The following is a 24129-nucleotide window of genomic DNA, read 5'->3' as shown; positions in this document are numbered from 1 at the left end:
TCATCCGTCCGTCCCTCCCAAACCCGCTCCAATTCCACGAATTTTATTTTATTTTTAAAAAAAAAATCATTATACTTTATAACAAAATAAATCTGAAATAAAAAAAATAAAAAAATCACCTCTTGCATGCTCCCAAACAAATATGAGAAAGCCAAGTCATAAGAATATAGCCAAAACAACTAAAAGTGAGAGGGAAAGCAAACTAGAAGCACTTCAGTACAAAAATTTGTGATAAACCCAAAAACCAAGATCAGATTCCAAGATCAAATATTAAAAGAAATTGTTATACGTTGTAACAAAAATATGTATTATTTTTACCTGTTATATTATATTATATTTATTAATTCAAAATAAATATGACTTGTCAGGCTGAGTTCGGCGATGGGAATAACAATATCATCCCGGTCCGTCATTGACCAGAAATTTTTAAAATTCAGGGATCCCCATACCGCCCCTGGTTTTCCCCTAAAATCTCCTCCCATAGGGCTGTGGACCCAATGGGAACCCGACCCAGCAGGGATTTTTGTCATCCCTAAGTATGATAGCTCTATAGATTTTAAAGATTCAACACTCCAGAAGTGGGAGGGATATCTTGTGCGCTCCAACAGAAATCCTGAATGGCTTGTGAGAATGGTTGAATGTGAACAACGTAGAATGAAGAGAAGCCTGAAGAAACTCTGAAAGACAAGGTAAATCAAGAAATCAAATTAAGCTAGTTTAAAAGGTATCTTCTTTTCTGTTATATAGTTCATATAAATTTTCTTTCTGCAAAAGATTACTTTAAAAAAAAAAATTATATGTAAGTATTCTCTCTTAATGTTTTTAGCACTTTGGTGGATGAAGTTGTTACCCAAACTCACCAAAATGCCAACTAACGATCAAGGAAAAAGGCACACAATCACTATGGAACCAGTGGAGGTCAAAGATTACCAAAACCACGCAATATATAAATCCTAACAAATCCTCCAATTTCAACTACTCCTAGTAGGCAATTCTGAAACTATATAAAACTGTGAGACCATAAGTCCATCTCCATCTTCAAATTCATCATGGCTCGCCATCTTCTTTTGACACACCCTGTACCAAGCGCATTTCAAGTCGGCCTGGCCGCGATGACCCTTGCATTTTGTGCCATGGCATTGCTCATGTGTGCATCCCATTCGCGTAAATGGCGTCGTTATTGGAACGCTTGCACTGATTTTTTGGAAGATGATCCTGTTATTGAACACATTCAACCTGGAAACTATGATGCAGGCATGGGGATACTCATAGTGGTGAGCTAGAAGACTCGGTCTGGCAGAAGAACATACTCATGGGTGGTAAGTGTCAGCTACCAGATTTTTCTGGTGTCATAATCTACGACTCTGATGGGAACATTATCAAGCCTGACAAAACTCCTCGTTTAACCTGGAAGTAAACAATAACAAAACGGCGACCACAACTTAGATCTCTGGTTCATAGAAATCTGTCTGCCAATTCAGGATATTGACAGTGTACTGGAATTTCTTTAGGCTTCAATTTGAATGACATATCAATGCCTTTTTTCACAAGTTTTCTTTTCCTTTCCTTTTCTTCAAATCAATGCCTCTTCACAAGATTAAAATCATCTGATGCTATTTATTTAACTACATAGCAAATTTTATGCACCAAAGTACATAATTTGATGGAATTTTTAAATTTAAAAAAAAAAAAAAAAAACCCCCAAAGCAAGAACCATTCATGGACAATTATAGCATGGAAAATTGACAACAGCATTGAGTATTAACGTAATGGGATTAGGGAAAAGAAAATGGAAAAAAATCGAGTGAAGACCAATAAGAAGAATATCATTTTTTTTCTTTTCTTTTGCAAATTAAAGCATTAAAGATTTAATATTACAAAACATTTTAATATGCACATTTTATAGAGGGCAACTCTGAAAAGGGCGATTAATTGCAAACTTGATCCAAAAGTTCGACTACAATCAGCTGGACACCACTGATTCTCTCTTGTCAGACCAAGAAGCCCGTCCCCTAAACCCAACAACGCTTAACTTTGAAGCTGTTGATTTAACTACACTCGATCTTCTGCTTTCTGGTTGCCTCTTCCCACTGGAAGAAGCTTTTCTTGAGTTGCTTGGACTGGAAGAAGCTTTTCTTGAGTTGCTTGGACTGGAAGAAGCTTTTCTTGAGCTGCTTGCACTGGAAGAAGCTTTTCTTGAGGTGCTTGCATTGGAAGGCTTTACCGACTTTGATGCCTGAAAAGATGCTTTTCCGAATTTTGCAGGAGCAGATGCTGACCTGCTCTTATTTTTTGATTTGAGACTCTTACCAAGTTTCCTTTCAGTGGAGCAATTTGGGAACGGGCAATGTCCCTCTGGACACTATCTACACTGAGCGATTCTAAGCTTTCATTCTTCTTTATTGCCTCCTCAATTCGATTCGCCAACATAAGATTCTTCTTCGCAACCAAACTTGTCACTTTCCCTGTATTACAAGAATTATCTTAATTTTGCAATTAGTACAAGAAAACATACGAGTATACTTTGACACAAATAAGACCTGCTGTACAATACCAACAACAAAAAGAAAATGGTTATCACAAACTATGAGAATCACTCCATAGAATCGTCCCGTCATCGAGTATAAAGATATTCAGCAAATGGACAAATGAATACTACAGAGGTGTAACTTTACAAAAGGCTCACTTTACATAAGTGTCTTTTTTTTCTTTCATTTTCCTTTTTGCTGTTTTATGCAGAGTGAAAATTAATCTTACCATGGAATACTTTCAATAGTCTCTTTGTTTTTTATTTATTCAACATCATAATATTAAAGATATCTTATATTCCCTGCAATATCTTGTCCACTCAAAATCTGTTGCATGGAATTGATTAAAAAAATAATATTTAAACAAACAGTGCAAAAGAGTCGGTGAAGTCGAGCACAGATGAAGCATTCCCTGTTAACTCTTACGAACTTCACTAATGAAAAAAGTAAGGAAACAATATCTTTTTCAGAAGTGCAAGTAGAAAATACATGTATACCTTTTGCACCCATACGAGCAGTTCTTCCTGTACGATGAAGGTAGTCAATCTAAAAAGCCCAAAGAGAGGTAAAAGTTTAAGCTCCAAAGTAGAAAAAGGAAAGAAAAATAAGTCTTTAATACAATGTCAAATTAGTAGATACTGAAAAACAAAGCTGATATCTCATGCTTACAGAGTTCAAGGGAAAATCAAACATGATAACGTGGTCTACATCCAAGTCCAGTCCCCTTGCAGCCAGGTCTGTGCAGACTAATGTGGGGCAATCTCCATCGTCACTCTTAAACTTTTTGAGGTTTTCAACCCTGTGTTGCAGTGTTAAAAGAACTGCAGTCAGGCTAAGCACTAAAATTGAACACTAGTGATGTACGTTGGTTGAAATGTAGTAGAACAATAAGACCATTAACTGTTGAAATGATCAATTCATACAAACTGACTGAAGGTCCCTGTTCAGTAATTTTCTATATTAATTTCTCTTGCTAGACATTGTCTAACAAGAGAACATTACTGTATATGTATATCCATATGGTAAAGGTTATTTTTCCAGACTGAATCTGGACCAAATATTCAGGCAAGAATCAAACTAATCAATGTTTCAGATTCACAGTCCTGCATCATCTAATATTGCCAAACTCTCTAGCAAGCTATATATTATATATATGCTTCTAACATAGAACAGGGAAAGAACGGAGGAAATGAAAAGAAAACTAAAGCTGAAATTTATGACAACTACAATTGTAACATCGTATTCTCAATATAAATAGGAAAAACTACAGTGCAATTATAGAATTATTCCAATTGATATTGATAAATACTCATCCCTTACTGAATGAAAATAAAAAGTATATAAAATCTAATTACCAACCCTTGGCCTAAACAGAAAATAGTAAAATAGACTACTTCGATTTCAATCAGCTGCTGTATATGTATGTGTTACGGTGTCCTTCCTATACATCCAAGCTTCATAGTTCTCATCCCTTACATGCAAACAGTGTGCCAAATACCGGACGATATTGGTAAATATTTTCCTTCTCCATTTGACATCGCAGTCAAATTAATAAGTTTAACCACCGGTGCTGTGAAGCCAACAATTTCAGCCAATGGCATGCAGAAGAAACTCAAACTCAAGAAAGTATAACAGGATTTATAGCAAAGAAAAACCAGTGTGGCTTGAATTCAGATGAACCATTCACTTGACACCAAAAAAACAAAAAGAAAAGAAGAAGCCATTCAACCGTTGCAACAGACAAATGTGCATTTAATTCTTAAGTCTAGTCAAGAAAAAAACCTCTGTTATAGCTATATATGAAATATGGTCCAAATCGCAGAAAATAAGTCGTCATCACAAAAAGAATTTGATTAATAATGAGACACAGATATCTCATGTCATCACAAGAAAGAAATCCAGCTGGCCATAATACAAACAAAACAATTCTGTCAGCATCACTTTGTGCATCTTTCCATTGCAAGAGGCCAGAAAAAGTAAATGAGACCTTGAAAATACAGAAGGTATGAACACATTCTGCAAACCTCAAGCTAAACTAACAACTATGCAGTGTAGATACCAAACCTCTTTTACTAGGATCTGAGACCTTAAACTAAAACTTGTAATGCATGAATTGGCATCCTCTTCTACAAAAATTGTAGCAGAAACAGATATGATACTATGGACTCTATCTGAAGTGGAAACATGCAGACATTACAAGTGAAAGAGTATGAGAGGTAATATCTTTTATTGTCTCACCTTTGTTCTGCTGGCACCTCACCATGGTAATTCACAGTCGAGATCTGATTTTCATTGAGAAAGTGATCCACAGCACGGCTGGAACTTAATGTGTTACAGAACACCATCACTCTATTTCCCTTTGCCAAACTTGGCTCAAGAACCTGTGTTCGCCATAAAATTTATTGTTAGACTGCTACAATACAGAGACACGCTATCATGAAGAAAAGCTACATTAAGTCATGGGTACTTAAGCCAGGATTAATACAGATCAATACCCATATAAAATTCCAGGCTTCTTTTAGAAACAATTAAGTTAGATTAACTGCATAGATACCGTAAAATGTCTTTAATTTCAATGCCGTGATATGCCAATATGTACTTCTAAACTTCCTTTCTAACCAACAAATTATTCTCTATGCCATTCAGAGCATTCAGGCACTATGCTATGTTCCTTATGTAGAAGAAACAGATGCATTTTAAAAGACGAAAAACTTCTATTTTCTAAAGCAGAAGAAACATATGTAGTTTAAAAACCTTAAGTTCCATAAATTTGTTCATCAGAAAAATACATATAAAAACATTTTAAATAACCCTATAAACTTTACAGATTAAAATATAAATCTTGGATTGTCATGCAGTTATATGATTTAAAACGTTACGTGATAATTCAGCTTCAACCCTCAATACTACCAATCTATAAATGGTGTCAAAAATATATATAATTATGACTTTTAATAAGGGTAATTGATGCAGGGCAGCGGCTATAAGCTGCTGTCCAGCGACCCAAACATACCCAAAATACAGAGAATAGAAGGATAAAGCAGTAGAATCGAAGTTGGAACGAAGATAATTGAGTTCTAGGGCAAAATCCCAACAGAAACTCTATAGACTAACGTCTGAAATTATATTCATCAACAAAACTAAATACAAGAGTCTCTAAATAGCCTATTTATACTAGAATACACCAGCCTAGAATTCCTATTCCTAGTTTAATAAGAAATCCTAATTGACAAAGGAAATTAAAACCTAAACAGGAAAATAAACCAAATCCTAGTAAGAATAGGAAAACAAGTAATAAAATAACCTATTAATTTAATATAACTAAAACTTAGCCTTATTGGCTGATGCCCACTTAGATTAGGAAAATCTAATAGATGCTCCTGCATCAACTCCACCGGGTTGGGAAGAATTCTTCCTCGAATTCCAATCGTTTGGTGAAAACCGCCTAGACATAACCTCCTCTTAGATAAGTTGTCCATAGAACTTTGGCCTTGATATTGAACCTTCCCACACCAAAGAAATAGATATTTAGAATATTTGATCCTTCTGGAACAGTACCAGATATCTTCTGCAGCCAAACTCTCAGCCCAAAAACTCTTCACGCTAAAAACCAGTAGTCTAACAAGGTCAATGACGTTCTTGGTAGTTTGAAAATTAAAAGAATCAACCCCAAGAAAATCAGCATACTCATAAGTATCACCTTTGAAGGAATTCAGCTCATCTCCAACAATTCCCCCAAGAATTTCTTGAATTACCTTTCCTTCAAATGTGGGTTGATTGTGTTGCTTCAAAAGTTCAAACCCAGCTTCTTCTTGATTCACTGCCTTCAAGATTACACTAGATTCAGCTTGTTTACTCTCACCAAATACCTTGTCAGAAGCTTTCTCAATTCCCAAACAAACTTCACAATCTTCTTCCAAACAACAGTCAAACACGGGAGGGTCTTCTAAATTTAGGGTATTGTCATCTTCTAATTTATTTGAAGCCCCCTCAACATCCTTCTTAGTAACAAGTGGATACACAAACGCCACCTTCTTGCTCTCAATGTCAAACTCATGGCAGAATCCTTCTTCAAGCGACTGCAAAGTCCACTTTCTCCCATCCTTATAGAATGAATAGGTGTTAGCTTTAGTAGAATGCATCATGTCTTTGTCAAACAACCATGGTCTTCCCAATAAGATATGACATGCGTCTGTGGGAACAACATCACACCAAGCTTCATCCTCAATGGTATTACCAATAGTAAATTTAACCAAACACCTTGAAGTGATTGGTACTTCGCTTCCCTTTCGAAACCATGCAACCTTGTAGGGATTAGGATGCTTCTCAATTGGTAACTTCAATTTTTCTACCGCCTCCTTTGAAATAATGTTTTCACTACTTCCTCCATCAAAAATCACGTTGCACACCTTTTCCCCACAAAGGACTCGTGTTCGGAATATATTATGTCGACGCCAATCCTCTTCCTCAACTTTGGGAGTTGTCATCACTCGTCTTACCAACAAACATTCTCCTTCAACTGGTAAGAGATCAATAACTTCCTCTTCGTTGCCATAAACATCATACGATGGCTCTGGAAAGTTGATCTTATCACCTACCAAATTTATTCTTCTTTGTGGACAAGCGTAAGATTTATGCCCCGCCTCTCCGCAATTGAAACATCGAGCTTGTGAAGTACTTCCAGCCTTGGAATTCTTGACATTAGCGCCATTTGGAGGATGAAATTGTGTTGTTTCCTTCCCTTTTCACTCTTATTAGCACCCAAGTTCCTACCACCTATTCGGGTACTTGGATTGGCTTCTTCATCACTTTGCGAACCCGTGTCTGGGTGGCTGGAAACTGCTCTCTTTCCACCACGACGCGGTAGTCTTCGCTCTGCCATTAAAGCATATTGTCGAGCATCTTCAAGGTTGAACAAACGAACCACCCCCATCTCATCTCGAATTGTCTGATTCAAACCAGAAAGATAACGAGATGTCATCTGTTCATTAGTCTCATTCAAACCAACTCGAATTGAGAGATTATTAAACTCTGATGTATATTCTTCAACAGACATGTCTCGTTGCTTTAAGTTATGAAACTGCTCATATAACTCCATGGTATAATCAGCAGGTAAAAACTGCTTTCGTAACTTGGATTTCATACGATCCCATGTGTTGATCTTCTGCTTCCCCTGCCGAGCACGCTGCTCTTCAACTCTCTTCCACCATTGAAGCGCGGTACTCTTCAATTTAAGCTTTACAAACAACACCTTGCGATCTTCTGCCATAGGCTTCCATTCAAAATAATTCTCTAGACTTGCCTCCCAATCCAAATAATCTTCAACATGCATCTTTCCATAGAAATCAACAACTTCAATTTTAATTCCTCCACCATTCAAATCCAACGCACGAACCAACCGCTCTTCCAATCCACCTCGATGACCACCACCATGGTTTCCAGCTTCATGAAAAAGGTTGTCGACGTCCGTTTCGTCTTCATATTCATCCTCACCACCACCTTCCGGTATGTGTAAGGGTCCGCGGTTGCGTTCCGGAATCTCCATATAGGCATCCGCGCGTTCCTGTCGTTGGAGGGCTTGCACCGCTCTCGACAAGTCTTCCATCATACGCCGCATCTCAGCCATCTCTGTGTGTTGGGCTTGGTTCCCTCGTCCACGACCTCTAGCACGTCCAACCATGGTGTGGAGCAAGGATTAACCTGGCTCTGATACCAATTTGATGCAGGGCAGCGGCTATAAGCTGCTGTCCAGCGACCCAAACATACCCAAAATACAGAGAATAGAAGGATAAAGCAGTAGAATCGAAGTTGGAACGAAGATAATTGAGTTCTAGGGCAAAATCCCAACAGAAACTCTATAGACTAACGTCTGAAATTATATTCATCAACAAAACTAAATACAAGAGTCTCTAAATAGCCTATTTATACTAGAATACACCAGCCTAGAATTCCTATTCCTAGTTTAATAAGAAATCCTAATTGACAAAGGAAATTAAAACCTAAACAGGAAAATAAACCAAATCCTAGTAAGAATAGGAAAACAAGTAATAAAATAACCTATTAATTTAATATAACTAAAACTTAGCCTTATTGGCTGATGCCCACTTAGATTAGGAAAATCTAATAGATGCTCCTGCATCAGTAATGATTTCCCCACTCCAATTTTATCCACTTACACTCCTTTTTTAGTTATAAAATGGAGTGTAAGTGGATAAAATTGGAGTGGGGAAATCACCACTCTTTAATAACTTATAAATTTACTTCATTGTTAACCAGCAAATTCTTTTCTATGCCATTCCAAAAAAAATTCAGCTGCGATGCTGTGTTCTTACTGGGGAAGAAACAGCTGTATTTTAAGAAATTGTAGTTCCACCAATATGTTCACCAAGGAATATACATATAAACCTTTAAAATAACAATCAAATCAAAATAAAGAGAATGAAAAGACCAGCCCTTAAACTCAGAGGAAAGGTAAGCCTGCAAAGAAGACCACAAAGTAACTCTGTCTCATAAATAGTGCACATCCTCCCCTTTACACCTTCTAAGATTCTTCTATTCCTCTCCACCCAAAGGATTTCCAGAACAGCACATCTCCTATTACCAAACCTCTCTTCTTCCCTCCGAAAACCTTAAACCTCTAACAAATTATCACAAGATCCCGGAATTGCCACTTAAATTGGTCTCTCTCATCAACAATCTTATCCAGCAGGACTATGCAACTGGGCATAGTTCACAATAAAACTTCAACTATTCAAACTCTCTATACATCTAAATCAAAAGCTTAAGACTTTTTGTAGGGGCTTGTATCTCCAATGGCAGAGAGCATTCACCATTGGTAGTGAAATATACAGCTATCATGTTTGCGTTAACCTTCGGGTTTATCTGTTGACTTTTTAATACTAGGCGTCCCCAACATATTTATTAACTAATCGCTAAGGATGCACACAACCAATTGCAAAGCACACTTATCATGTCAGTAAAATCAAAACAGCATGAAATGGATCATTTCTTAGACTGCATTTCTTTACTCCTATAACTTTGTCAAAGTAAAGATTTGCTTCTTGACTGAAACTTTCATATCTATATTGAGCAAATTAAACAAAGACTTCCATGCATCCCAATGGTTTTAAGTTAACCTACATACAAATAGTGTGAACTGTAAATGGAAGATACTCTTCTTGAGATTAATTACATACTCTATTTTCAAATTATTCTTGTCAAGAGACATAACCACCAGTTGATAAGTGAAGAATGAAAAAGAGAAAGGGCATCACAGAATTAGACCTGTAACAATGCTTCCAGCTTGTTCTCGGAACCTGAAAGCTTAATGAAATCGTGTCGAGCAGATGCAATCTTTTTATGCAGTGAGGATGTGCGCAAATGCAATATTCCTTGAAACTCCTCATCAATCAGGGTTTGCACTGCCTGCAAAATCTCACGAGGTCAAGTCTTCATCGAAGACAATTTCAGCATAAGAAATTGGCTAGCTTACAATTGTCAAAGTTAAATAACATTTTTCTAAAGCAACTTCTGGGTTGATTTAGGTATGTAGAGTGGATGACATCTTCTTTAAAGGTTCCAATGTATCAATCAGGAAATTGATCGCCCCTCCCGTAAGGATGTTCAGCTAAGATTAATTGTGCAACCAGCATTGTTAGGAAATTATTTAATGAATTGGATATCTCATTAGAATCCATGTCTTTCACAGTTTGCTTCTTCAATTCTAATGGTGTAACTTATATAATCAAGTTGGAGAACTCTAGGGAAATTTAGACATATAATCTGCTCTCTGCATTTGGTATGCATAAAGGATATTGCTATTATTTTTTCAACAAGTCATTCAATACCAAGAATCGTACTGAAGGCATTTTCTTAACACATCTCTGAGTCTACTGGAAAATTATTGGAAATAAACAAAAATTACTGAAAATCATAGAGGCAGGCTTTTGGGTATTTCTAATAATAGCTCATGGATATCTGTCCGTACCCAAACAAGCCCAAAGAAATGCTTCCATATTCATGTACAGACTTTTGCCCTTCCTATGACAATTCCCTTGTTATCAAATTAAGAAAATCTATCCCTGTATGAGCAATTCCAAAAGAGAACACGTACATATTCATGTAAAAGAAATTAACCCTCCTATGTCAATTTTCTTGATATTGTGTTTGGAAAACCTAAGTATATCATACGCAAATTAAAAGACAAATTCTAGATTAAATTACAATATGAGTGAACACGAGGCATGATGTGCTACATCAACTTTAATACTATTGCAAATGTAAAAATCAAAGTTATATAAAACAAAATCAATTCTGGAAGCATGAACAATCATTACTCTTATTATGGCCACGGCGGCCTGGGGGGCATGGGGTTTGGGGAGGGTGGAAGAGAGAGAGACTCATTACATATTCACGAACAAAGCTTACTAGGCTCATTCATAGCCCCTGATTGGTGACCGTGGGAAAGGAACGCTTCACTTTCAATTGGTCTCTATAGCCCCTGATTATAATTTTAGCTTCTTAAGTATTAAATAAAATGGAAATGCAAGTCAGCACACCTTTGTCATTGTTGCAGAGACCAAAACAGTTTGGAACCCTTGACCATCAGGTTTTGATGCACGATGTTTTAAGGGGACAAGAAACTTGCGAATGTCTGGACCAAAACCACGATCAAACATGGTGTCTGCCTCATCCAACACCTACTAAGAGATTACCAACATCACAAACTGGAATAACAACTCACTAGAGTGTGGTTTTTATCAAAGAACTAAATAGATAAACATTTTCACATACCACATATTTGATGTCACCGTAAACCAAGTTGCCATCCTCAATATGTTGAAGAACCCTACCAGGGGTCCCGACTACCATTTCAATTGGGTTATTCAATGAATCCTCCTGGGGTCTCAACCGACCTCCACCGCTTACCATAGTAGACCTGAATCTTGCATGATGACTGACAAACTTGGAAACACGAAAGACCTAAAAAACCCACCTAATGTCAATAGAAAATGCAGAGTCCATTGGGGGTGGTTCCAATTCTAAATAAACTATATAAGAACCTGCTCAGATAGCTCCCTTGTGGGGCATAGCACAACAGCTCGAGGACGCCTGGGCTTCATTTGAATCCCATTTTCTGCCTCGTCCCTTCTCAACAGCTACAAAAAACAACAGAGTAAAGCATTCCTCTGATTAATTCTAGTTGTAACATACGCATCAATATTCTGCTTTCTTTCAAAATAAGAGTGGACAACATCAATATAATGCATCATACTCTCACATGATTTCCTTTTTTTCATGAAAAATAATTTTTTTTTATATTTTGTTTTGATAGAATAACATAATCTATTAGAATGTATGGGTGCTTCTAAAAATTGGTGAAACTGTGAGCAAGTAGAGAAAAATCTAAGTAACCAAAATAATCCCAATAAACTGGATACGAAAAAATGGATTTTGGAAAAAAGGTGGATGCCAAGAAAGCACATGTGGCTCAGTACATCACATTTTAAAACCTACACAAATGTGGCATACAAGGTGGTAGAAAGAAAACACAATCAAATCAATATTTCAACATAACTTATCCAAATTCTCGAGCTTTACATCTGAAGAAAACACCAAATTCAAAAGTTTAACTGACCCACATAGTAAAAAGTAATCCAAGACAGTTTATTTAAAAGAAAAATCAAAGAAAAAGTACCTGGGCAAGAGGCAACATGTAAGCCAGAGTCTTGCCAGACCCGGTATGAGAACCCAAGACCACAGTTTTCCCTTCCAGCACAGCTGGGATTCCAATACACTGAATTTCAGTAGGAACCTCAATACCCATCTCTCTCACAGCCGCCAAGACCTCCTCAGTCAGACCCAATCCCCCAAAATTCTCAACCTCCCTCTTTTTCTTATTCTCTGGCTTACCCAACCCATCCTCACTCTCTCTCTGGGCAGGCCCATTTGGATTTGCGCTTGTTTTGGTTTGTGGTTTAGCAGAGCTTTTGAGGTGCCTGAGTCTCAGCTTCTCAAGAAGCAATGAGTGCTTCAAGGGTTGGGTTTCTTGTTCTTCAGCTTCAATGGCACTTTCAGGGATAGAAATGGTTGTGGTTGTGGCGGTGCAAAGAGGCCTAAACCTTGTTAAAACCCTGGTGGTTTTTGGCAGTTTTATGAGAGAGAAGCGTTTGGCTGCTGGGAGGCGTGATAGAGAGAGGAGGTTTGAGGAGAGAGAGAAAGTGAGAAGGGTCCTTGCTACTCCTCCCATGGCTTTTTCCTTGCAATGTAATTTTTCAGTTTTCTCAGAAATGATGGATGGCGTATTTTCTTATCTCTGCGGTTTATGTCTGAGTTTGTGATAAAACCCTTTCATAGTCCCCCGATGATAACCCGGGCAAACGAGTCGAGCCACTCGAGCCCCTCAGCTAAGTTTTGGAAAAAATTCAGTTTTGGTCCCTGTAATTTATCGGAATTTTCACTTTTGTCTATGTGGTTTTAATTCTAACAATTGGACCATTTGTAATTTGATATCCGCACTTCAAGAAACCATTTCAATTTTTGTTCAATTTCGTGACAGAGTAAGGACGTGCCGCTAACGTGGATGGGCATTTTGGACAGAATTTGCCCAAATTTGTAACGTGTCCTTAAATTGTGAGCTTGAATTGTAAGGGTTTAAAACTATATCAACTAAATTGACATAAATGTACTTACGGAGACTAAGTATGACTTTTTTCCTTCAATTATTACTATTAAAAAGACTAATTTGCCCTAACATAAAATGACTATTGAACAAATTAAAATTTATCTCTCCCTTCCATTGTTGAACAAAGTAAACACTAACCATTAAAGGCATAAAAAAATCACAAGAGTTGATATAAAAAAGCTTATTTTTTAAGAATGGCAACACTAAATCGTCTCTTTAGTGCCCCAAATGAGGTATGGTTTGATAACTTTTCATTTTCCATCAATTTTAACAAATTTAATATTGATCAGTTCGTGAGTTCGTTCGATACATCACACCCCCACCCCTCGGGTCAATGAACAATGTTTTTTTTTTTTTGGAAGCATCAATGAACAATGTGTACCTGTTTAGTAGCCAGCAATTGAAAACCTTAAAATATGGGTTATAGGGAGACCAACTTTAGATAACTACAGATCATCTCTAATAGAGTGGGCCCACCAATACAATGATCTCACACTCTATTAGAGAGATGCAGTTACATCTAAAGTATCTCCTTAGTATTTTCCTAAAAATATTCACTAGCTTCTGCCAAATACTGGAGTTTCTTGTTTTGCCTCGGCAATGGTACTTGGTGATATCACTCACGGTTGTACCCTCCAAATTTGTTGCATCCTCTCAAGTGCCTGGTAGACATGAGCAAGACACTCTCTTAAGAGTGTTAGAGAGATGAAGCTATGTCACCGTGGTCGGTCGATCATGATCTCCGTTCACCATGGGGGATTTCACAAGTTGGGGAAGCTTTCACAATTTGAGGCTTTCTTTTAGATTGGAGATGGCAATAAAACTCTCGTATTTGATCATCAAAATAGTACAGTGGGTGGGCAATTACCAAAGGGAGTTTTTGACAAGTTTGGGTGGGTGCTTTCAGTTAATTCATGAAATTTAAAGTTCGTGAGTGGTGTTTTCAACAAGGAATGTGCCTTCAATAGATTGGAGGTCAATAGATTGGAGGTGCCTTGATCATGATTTTATTTTGGTGAACTTTTTGTTTATATTCTTTTTCAATAACACTTAAAAGTATGTACATAATATGCTAGTAATGTGGTGTGCAATTGAAAATATGTGAAATGCGGGCATTAATACATAAAATTACATAAAACTCACAATGTATGGTTCCAACTGTTCCAGAAAACATCCTGCACCCTAAAGAGAAAAGGAAGAAAAACGGTCTCCACGGTGCAGCAAGTTACTGAAACATGAAGGTTAGGAAGAAACAACAGGAATCAAATTATGGGTGGAAAAGAATGGAGTCTAAAATGGCGAATTATATTCAGTAAACATGCTACAGTAATTTCAAACATCATCTAAAGTTACATGCTGGAACGTAAGTCCACCCATCTCCATTTTATCATCTCCTATTGCTAACAGTACAATGTTTTCTTCACGGTGGCTAGCAAATCATATCATTTATAATGCTCAGGCTTCAAAACACCAACATAAGGCAAGTTCCTGTAAAGTTCAGCAAAGTCCATTCCATAGCCCACAACAAAGTAATCTGGACACTGCAAAAGCAAATAAACAGACGATTTTGATTGCTTTTAAGTGAGTTTCCACAGTGAAGCAAAACAAAACTTAAGACTTACAAAGACAATGAACAACACACAAGGGCCATGCCTGATGGCCTGCAAATAACATGTTACTTTCAAATAAATTCTCTCTGAGAGCATTTCAAGAGTTCTGCAGAGGAACATATAATCACACATCATCACAGTCGCTTATTCATGATTTCATGGCTGAAAAAGTATCTTAATAAAGAATGACTCTACATATACCCGATAAACTAATAATACTGATCCAACAGATGATATAGCTTTGATGCACTAACAACAATCAGATTTTCGTCAAGATAACCAAAGGTTTAAGGCGCCATGCGCACACTCAAAGACATAAAACAGTTATTGGAATCTCTTTCAAGAATATGTCCATTCCCCTCTTACTTTGGAAATAGACAAATTGTTTTTACACATAGGAAAATCTCAAAACATGTTTTGAGATGTTATCACACTATCAATCTGGGCTGGACCATTATTTGGGCAGATTCTTGTTTGTAATATATAATGATATATTAACAATCTGGCAACAGAACACATCAAATATCCTGCAAGCAGACATTACCTTGATACATATACATAAAGAGATTTTCTATTTAAACCACACACTTCTCTTTGTTCACCCTAACTTCTAATTTAAATTTTCTCAATTTCTAAGAAAACCCCACTATCTTCCCAAACTACCCTTAAATATACCCCAAGTTGAAAAAATAAAAAATAAAAGAGTTTTTCTATTTAAACCCCACTATCTTCCTACTACAAACTATAGAAAAAAGCATATGTCTAAACTGAATAGTGGGGGAAAAGATGAAGAAGGCCCCTATTTTTTGAGAAGAAGATGAAGGTCCCTATGCTTGCCGCAAGACAAACCGACTCGCTAACTATTACAGTATATCGTTTACTGTCAATGGAAAGAGATCCTAGACCAAATAAAGATTTCTAAATTAGAAATTAAATGAGGAGATATTTATTTGCATTGTAGACAAGAAGGTGCAACTTACTTCGGCAAGAAAAAATTTCACTTACACAAAGGTACAATAATCATCTACTATTTACTTTTGCGCATATAAGAAGTCAAGTAAATATAAAATTTTAAATAAAAAATCAGAACAACCAAGCAATCAACAAAGTGAAGAGAATAAGATCATTACAGCCAAGCAATCAACAAGCCTTTCCATCAGCTCCCACGCAGATTTTAAAGAGGTAGGCTCCTCAACGTTGTACGTCTTTAAAGAGGAGTAATCTGGCAATAGGATGTAGATGAGTTTGTATCTTTTTTAAACTTAATATGAAGAGCGGTGAGGTGTGTGGGGTGTAGATGTACTAGGGTTAAGTATTAAGTTGGATGACCTTCTTTGTCTTTTTAAATAATAGTAAAACTTACAGCTTAATGATTTAAGTATTAGGTGAACCTAAACACCATTATGTGAGATGAAAAAAAAAAATTGTCTGCCAAACAATTCAAAGTGGAATTTTGTTTAATATAAGAATCTACACAATAATCTGAAACATTTCCACCAAGCAGTCAAACTAATCATTTATCAAAAGACGGAATCGATCAACGGTAGAGTTGAGGTTCCTCTAAAATATTTTTCACATTCATATCAATTATTTGCAATAATTCACAAAACAGCAAAGGTAAAACAAGAGAAGGCACAAGCATACACACAAAATTTAATTAAAAACATAGGGAGAAAACAAAAGAAAGATACATGCCTCGAAACCTCGGTAGAATTTTCCCTTGCTAAGGAGCTGAAAATGAACCTTTCGTCTAGATGGTTTATCAAGGAAAGCGCAGACTGACACAGAGGAAGCACCTTTTGCTTCCAAGTGTGCAATCAAGCAGGCAATTGTGCTTCCCGAATCCACGATGTCCTCAACCTAAAAGAAACGAAACGGCGTCATTTTCAAGCTTTAAAGAACATGCAAGCGATTATACAATTAGATTGCAGAGTACGGTAACATCGTACCAGGACCACGTGGCGGCCGGATACGTCGAGCTTCAAGTCGGAGGAAATCCTGGGGGACCCATTGGAGACGGTCCCGGAGCCGTAGGATTCGGCGCGGATAAAATCGACGGTGACGGGGAGGCGGAGGCTCCTGGCCAAGTCGGCGAGGAAGAGAAAAGCACCGGTGGCGACGCCGACGAGGGCGAGGGGCTCGGAGAGAGGGGAGTTGTCGGCGGAGATCTGGGCGGCGAGCTCGGAGACTCGGGCGGCGATTTGGTCCGGGGTCCACAGAACACTCTCTATGTGAGAGTCCAAGGACATTTTTTAGGTTTTTTTTTTTTTTTTTGTGCCCTCTCTACCCTTCAGACTCTTTCAGATTTTGGGGGTTTAATGGGGGTTTTAGGAGATAAACGACGTCGTACTGTTTGTGTGAGTACTACTATCAAATAATATGATTATTTTCTACATAGGTTTTAATATATAAAGCAAAAGGCAAATAATGGTAAAACATTTAAAATACTAAAAAATATCATTGGTTAATCAAAACATCAAGAATTGAAATTATTAATTAAATTAAGAAAATATGGTAAATTCACACTTTTTCATATTAGAAAAATTAAAATTAAAGAAAAATCAGATAATTGATCATATTTTTATGGAACACAACTACACGTTATCTTTTTAAATTCTAAAATAAATTTAAAATTTTTCAAAAAAAGCTCTCTCAGGCACAGAAGTACGTGCTGTGAGGCTAGTAGGTTTTAATATTCACTTGCACTCAACAGAAAATTAGTGGGTTACGGTTGATCAGTCACATTCGGATTCAAAAAACTTGTGGTCACCCACCATTGGATTTAATCCAATGGCTGAGAAAAAACTTTAAAATATCTTTTTTCTTTTACTTTTTAAATTGGATAAATTGCCTTAAATCCTCCTGAACTAGGACCCCAATCGAACTTAACCCCTCCCAAATAAAAAGTCAGCCAATTGAACACTCGAATTAATTAAAATGGCCAAGGCCCTCAAAGATTCCTAGAGTGAACCAGAGAGGGTAAAATCGTCATACCAAGTGCCAATGTGAAATATGTTGATGGACTTTGCACAGAGACAAAAAATTAAAAATAATGCAAATCCTCCCCACAAACACAATCAGGTTTTCTTGGAACCAATCACTTTATATATATATATATATATATATGCCTGATGCTCAGGGACTAGACTGTCATAGGGAACATCTATCCGGCTCTGTAGTCTCAGTAGGCATTCCTCCTGACAAAATCAAAGCAGACAAAAGAGCAAACAATTGAGATAGTGAAGGCAATTTTTTCCATCCACTCTCAGTTTTTTAAAGTTTATTTACAACCTAAGTTTCCTAGTTGTTGCTATATTGAGATAATTTTGTTTTCTACTAACATAATAAGAATAATTATTTCTAATTCTCTTTCTTTTGTTTTTTGTTTTAAAAATTTATTGGTTTTCAGAAAATGATCAGATTAACAAGGATGTGGCCCTTACTCAAACAAACTGCGAGCATACGAAAAGATTACGATTTGCTTGGAAAGGAAATAGAAGTCATGTCTAAATGGAGGAAGGCCGATGATAAAGAATTAACTGCGAAACAAGACCAGTTTCAAGCGGTGGAGGAGGCCGATGATAGAAGACATGACTTGTATTTCCTTTCCAAGCAAATCGTGTAATCTTTTCATATGCTCACAGTTTGTTTGAGTAAGGGCCACGTCCTTGTTAATCTGATCATCTTCTGAAAACCAATAAATTTTTAAAACAAAAAACAAAAGAAAGAGAATTAAAAATAATTATTCTTATTATGTTAGTAGAAAACAAAATTATCTCAATATAGCAACAACTAGGAAACTTAGGTTGTAAATTTTTTTAAAAAACTGAGAGTAGATGGAAGAAGTTGCCTTCACTTCACACCAAGAATTTTCCAATCTCGGAATAATAAACTTTACTCAATAATTTGATTCTCCAAATATGCATTATGAATTACATGGGATGGGTATTTATAGCAAACTAAAACCTAGAGACAATATGATTAAAATTACTTGTTAAAACAAAAATTCCAACCCAAATAAATTAGGAAACAAGAATGGTGTGTCAGCTACGACATGTTTTGGATATGAAGAGTTTGTTGCAAAATTTTAGACGTGTTTGGTGTGACATGTTTTGGATATGAAGAGTTTGTTGCAAAAATTTAGATGTGTTTGGTGTGGTTCCATATAATTTAGATGATATTGGTCATTTGAAGGACAATATTTTGGTAAATTTTCCTGTTTGTGTCTTTTATTTTTTGACCTCAAAAAGCAAAAATTTAACTTTTATTAATTTTTTTTAGAGAAAGATAATTGTGTGTTTAAATCTCTCAGAGTTTTACTGAACTGGAAATTGCTTGCTTTAAAGGTATCCGCGACATAATTATGTCGCGCCCTATTTGAGACTACTAAGGTAAAGGAATGCGAGGTCTGTATTTGATACGTGTTATAACTCCGTTTCTTAATCTATAAGTCATCTTCGTCTACGAAACAAAAAAAAAACAGAGAGAGAATTAATCAATCTGTGTGTGTTGATTTTCGATTGCTATTTCAATCTGAGGAATTAGGGATGAAGAAACAAGTGCCGCTGCAAGTGTGTTTCACTTTCACAAGGATTCTGAAAGTAATGGCTCCTCCTACTCCTACAATTCCAACTTCAAAAGCTCTTGTTGTCGGTCCTCCAACACTGCTCACAAGAAGATTAATGGCTTCCAACTCCAACGGTGACATGGCCACGAAGATATCCATCTCCCCTATTTGCTCCTCCTTCTCTTCCTACGGTGATCCCTGCCATGATCTGTTTTTCCAGGTGACACAACCAGAAACACGCAGCGATGAAGAGACGACCCAACAGCAGAACCAGGCGTCCCTTAACTACCTGAAGACACTGCTGCCGGTGGCCTGGTCCCACAATCCCCTAACCACCCTCAAGCTCATCTTCAATCTCCATGCTATTCCTAGCAGCGGAAAATGTTATCCGGAAGGCTTCTACACGGCTGTGTTTTGGCTCCACCAGAAGCACCCCAAGACACTATTATGCAACCTCCCCTCCATTGCTGATTCGTTCGGGGGTTTGTATGTCCTTATCGAGATTCTCTACCGCCTTCTAGAACAAGACCAAGACGCTGCAGAGAGGCTCCACTGTGACCCGGACTATCAGTTGTTGCACGACCGGGCAATGGATGTCTTCGTGGAGAGGTTGAAGTCTGATATTGACAAAATGAAGCAGCACAAACTGGATTTGAAGCCATCAGATTATATAACTGACGGTGATGACGACGACGACGATGAAGATGATAAAGATGGTACTCTTGACGCCGCCGCTTATGCTGATCTTTTTGTTAGCGAGGCTGCAGGGTGTTGCGTTACCAAACAACCCCAGGACTCCCACGCTGCCCGCACCATTTTTCTGTGTGAAAGCATTGCGAGGAGGCTTTGCCCACCCAAATCAGACCAACCAAATCAATCTTATCAATCAGAAGAGTGGGAGCGGATTAGGAATGAGGTTTTGGCGCCCTTGAACAGGTACTGGAAGCGTCAAGGCATGTTTATTGGACGACAGCGCTCTGAAGTTAAGATGTATTTGGAGGAGGTGAAAAAAGCAGGAGGAAGAGGAGGCAATTTGAGTGGCCATGGCAGCATAATAAAGCCAGATGCTATGCTCCCAAATGAGATCATACGCTATGTAGTAGAAGATGGGGATGTGAGGGAAGGGGCTGAGCTTCAGTGGAAGGCAATGGTGGAGGATATGTACCTAGAGCAGCAGCAGCAGCAGCAAAAGCAGGGGGAGGGTTTGGGAAAATTTAAAAACTGCTTGGCAGTGTGTCACATCAGCGATTACAATGGCCTAACGCGCTTGGCGGTGAGTTTGGGACTATTGGTGTCTGAACTCAGTGAAGAGCCGGCATGGAAAGGAAAGGTGATCAGTTCCGGTCATTTGCCGGATCAGCTGATGCTGCATTCAATACAAGGGGATGATCTCAAGTCCAAGTGCGAGTTTATGATGAAGAAATGCAGCAGGAACTTGGTATCCTTTGTTGATAAAAGGAAGGTATTGGATTTTATTCTGGAAGTGGCTGTGAAAGAGAACTTGAAGGCAGAGCAGATGGTTAAGAAGGTGTTTGTGTTTGCTGACTACGGTGGATATGTTGTGGGTACATCATGGAAGACTCTGTATGAGGCAAAACGGAGAGAGTTTAAGGAGAAAGGGTACGGGGATGATGCAGTGCCACACATTTTGGTTTGGAATGTTTCGGACTGGAACATGCCTTGTATAGAACAACATCATCCAGGGGTGACGCTGTTGAGGGGCGTCTCTGACAATTTGGTTAAATCCTTCTTGGACAACTGTGGAGAAATTGGCCCGCACCATCTGATGGAAGCAGCCATTGCTGACAAAGCGTATCAAGCTCTCACTGTGGTCGACTGAGCTTCAACCGTTGATGATCTAATTAATCTCATGATTCATCTTCTCTCCATCATGAATTAGTAGTACCTTTAATTTAGTTTCGTTTCACTTTTGCACTTATATCTTAGCCTAGCCAGTGCTTAGATAGATATATGTTCTAGATTCCTGATCACATTTGAAATCATCATCGATGCATCATTTGTTTTAGTTAAATTTAATTTTAAAGTTGAGTTTTTTTTTTTTTTTTGGCTGTCTTTCTAGTAATTTTGTAGGGGTTATACTTTTGCAATTTTGTGTGAAAGAACCAAAGAAATAAAGGAAAGCTAATAGAAAATTAAACATATGCCATTGAAGCAATCCTAGCCGACATGTGCATCCTTCACCATGTTAACTTTGTGGCCACTTCCAAAGCCTTCTTCCCTATGTTTTTTCTTAATTCAGTCTGGTGTGGAGTCATGCATATGTGCCTCAGTGCCTGGCATTGTGGCACCTTCTACTACATGCATATATATTCTTTGCAGAAAATGCTTACAATGTAGTCGATCACCTAGGGTTTAGGGAAAAAGAAAACATGGAAGTTAAATTACAAATTACACGCAGAAAATATCGTGGGATTTGTACATGAGTTGAAATTCCATGGTAATAGGCGGAATTGTACAATTCCCAGACCAGAGGAAATTTTCATTTTCTGCCCGCCAAATCTCCTTGATAAAATATCAAGAATAACACTTCTTCTTCAAAGAGAACAAGCCTGCGCGCCCTAATTGATGGGTATTCGTCTGATGGTGTTCTGCTGAGTTATGTTGGTGAGTTTCAATTTCAATTTCTTTCCTTGTCGTTGGCTTCTTTTTTGTCTGCTATACTGATTGTTTTGATCAGTGGAACCAGGGTTTATCCTATCTGCCTCATCTATGCTTTTATTTTATTTCTCCTCTTTGCCTTTCAATCTGACAAGAATATTCGCTCTTCCAATCAAGGTAAGAGTCTAAACTATCCAGACTCATCTTTCTCTGCTCTTTCCATGGCTATATACTTGCTAATTTTGAGTTATCTATTTCTCCTTTTTCAGTTAATTGAATTTTTTTTTTCACATGATAATAATTCTCTTGTTCTCCTTGTGCCTTCACTACTACAAAAGGAAAACCACGACGGGTATTCACCGTCGTGTATTCTGTTTTCAAATCGTCGTGGAATCCACCGACATCTTTTCCATAACAAAACCACGACGGTGAATAACCGTCGTTGTTAAACCAAAAACGTCATCAAAAATAAAAACCGACGTCTTTGTGCTGCAAAAAGACATAAAAAACAGTCGAGGATGAGAATAGACGACCAACTCCAACAAAAAAAACGTCGTTAAAAAGGAAACAGATGACAAATATAAATACGACGTCTTTACAATCATAATAGACGACGTTATTGACACCTACTACGTCACAACATTTCCCACAACCGTCGTAAAATAAATTTTCCACTTCGATTTTTTATGAATTATGACGTGGAAATAGATGTCAGGTTAATTAATTACGACGTATGTATTTACTTAGACGACGTTTAAATGAATAAACAACGTCGGTTCCAAATAAATGAGAGCCGTATTACAGAATTTATACGTCATATTTTGAAAATAAACGACGTGGAAAAAATGATGGGGTCATTAATTACGACACAGTAATTTATAAGGACGACGTTGTCGTTATTTACAACGTCGGTACCATGAAAAAGACCGTCGTGTTTAATAATTTATACGTCTTCATTAAAAATTAACGTCGTCTAATTCATCTTAACGTCGACGAATTTAATGGACTTCAAATACCGTCGTGAATTCATCCTTTTCCACTTCATTTATTAAAGAACTTACGACGTGGTAAATTCATGACGACGTCGTCTTTTGTAACGCTCAGGTTAAAATTCTCATCTTTTAGACGTCGGTATTATGGGATTGGAGTCGTGTTATTTTGAATTACATGGCGGTTCTTTATGCTTGTCCGACGTGTTATCCTGGATTATCTGTTTCACAATAGCGTCGTGGTTCTTCATTGTTACTTTGCTTTAAGACGTCGGTAAATATATTGCGGTCGTTGAATGCTCCAAAACGTCGTTATTTATTAGAACAGACGTCGTTTTATTACATTTTTATCAAAACCGTCGTGGTTTGTAATCTGGAACCAGTAATTTTTGTTCGATTGTTTTGTGGCCAAAACTCTGTATAATGAAAGTGAAGAAATCACATTACAATATATTACAAAATTAATGTCATACACTGCCAATTAAAAGCATCATTCAACCCATATATCTTCACACCCATCTCGAATATTTTGACTCCCTAACTCAACCACCACTTCATCAAATGTGTCAACATTTGGCATCCCCTAGTAAATGGCTCACACTCAATTCTCACATCACCTAAGACATCATCACCAATAACATCATTATATTCTCTATTAGGCATTGATAACACTACCGACCAACCACGATGCATCGGGTCGTCAACAAAAAATACTTGTTTGACTTGAGAAGCCAAAACAAATTGGTCATTCCTATGTCCAATTTTACTCAAATCTACAAGGGTAAATCCAAGTTCGTCCACTACAAGACCAGAAGTATTATCAATCCAATCACACCTAAAGACTGGGATTGTAAACTTTTGGTAGTCAAGGTCCCAAATTTCTTGAATGACACCATAGAAACCCATATTTGAGAGAATTGGGTTTTTATCCTTGGCACTAGCAACTTGCATAGTATGTGCAAGTAAATAAACTCCACTATTTTGAGTTGTCCGCACATCATCTTGTGCCTTGATGTTGAATTTAATACCTTTAATGAGATAGCTCCTATATAATGGCACTGCCATGTTTGGACCATTGCTAGCCACCTTAAATTTTCTGATACGCCATGATTGTCTTCCTCATTAAGTTCAC

The 24129-nt window shown here is 37.4% G+C and overlaps 4 protein-coding genes across 5 annotated transcripts; 2 read left to right on the top strand and 2 right to left on the bottom strand.

The window, feature by feature from the left end:
- Positions 1-917: 917 nt before the first annotated feature.
- LOC148915811 (nucleolar protein) lies at positions 918-1550 on the top strand. The gene is given in 2 exon segments (XM_089054140.1): positions 918-1262; positions 1265-1550. Coding segments are annotated over 2 exon segments (366 nt in total). The 5' UTR covers positions 918-1049; the 3' UTR covers positions 1418-1550.
- A 265-nt stretch (positions 1551-1815) lies between these two features.
- RH39 lies at positions 1816-12919 on the bottom strand. Its single transcript, XM_008239230.2, is given in 10 exon segments — positions 1816-2313; positions 2316-2465; positions 3026-3074; positions 3198-3327; positions 4767-4909; positions 9813-9953; positions 11087-11227; positions 11322-11510; positions 11591-11686; positions 12226-12919. Coding segments are annotated over 10 exon segments (1941 nt in total). The 5' UTR covers positions 12778-12919; the 3' UTR covers positions 1816-1963.
- A 1577-nt stretch (positions 12920-14496) lies between these two features.
- HGPT (Hypoxanthine-guanine phosphoribosyltransferase) lies at positions 14497-17129 on the bottom strand. Of its 2 annotated transcripts, XR_016128294.1 has the most exons (4): positions 16772-17129; positions 16518-16682; positions 15953-16044; positions 14497-14753 (listed from the first exon to the last, which is right to left on the bottom strand). XR_016128294.1 is itself a non-coding variant. In XM_008239229.3 (3 exons), the coding sequence occupies exons 1-3, from the start codon at positions 17069-17071 to the stop codon at positions 14655-14657; spliced, it is 564 nt and encodes a 187-aa protein (XP_008237451.2). In that variant the 5' UTR covers positions 17072-17128; the 3' UTR covers positions 14497-14654. The 2 variants fall into 2 exon arrangements, 1 of the variants encoding a protein (XP_008237451.2); XM_008239229.3 differs by lacking the exon at positions 15953-16044 and having other exon boundaries at positions 16772-17128.
- A 1918-nt stretch (positions 17130-19047) lies between these two features.
- LOC103336273 (uncharacterized) lies at positions 19048-21449 on the top strand. The gene has a single exon (XM_008239318.2). It carries the CDS (start codon positions 19370-19372, stop codon positions 21227-21229), a length of 1860 nt encoding a protein of 619 aa, XP_008237540.2. The 5' UTR covers positions 19048-19369; the 3' UTR covers positions 21230-21449.
- Positions 21450-24129: the final 2680 nt, after the last annotated feature.

This window comes from Prunus mume, linkage group LG6, assembly GCF_029339155.1.
Source record: "Prunus mume cultivar Tortuosa linkage group LG6, ASM2933915v1, whole genome shotgun sequence".
In the NCBI taxonomy this organism is placed as follows: Eukaryota; Viridiplantae; Streptophyta; class Magnoliopsida; order Rosales; family Rosaceae; genus Prunus; species Prunus mume.
This window is presented reverse-complemented; position numbering and strand designations above follow the sequence as displayed.

Bases quoted from the DNA above. Each gene is read 5' to 3' on its own strand.
- LOC103336273 (XM_008239318.2), top strand. From the start codon at position 19,370: ATGAAGAAACAAGTGCCGCTGCAAGTGTGTTTCACTTTCACAAGGATT.
- HGPT (XM_008239229.3), bottom strand. From the start codon at position 17,071: ATGTCCTTGGACTCTCACATAGAGAGTGTTCTGTGGACCCCGGACCAA. The intron at 16,683-16,771 runs GTACGATGTTAC...CGTTTCTTTTAG, and splicing joins CCGGCCGCCACGTGGTCCTG to GTTGAGGACATCGTGGATTC. The intron at 14,754-16,517 runs GCATGTATCTTT...TTGCTTTTGCAG, and splicing joins AATTCTACCGAGGTTTCGAG to TGTCCAGATTACTTTGTTGT.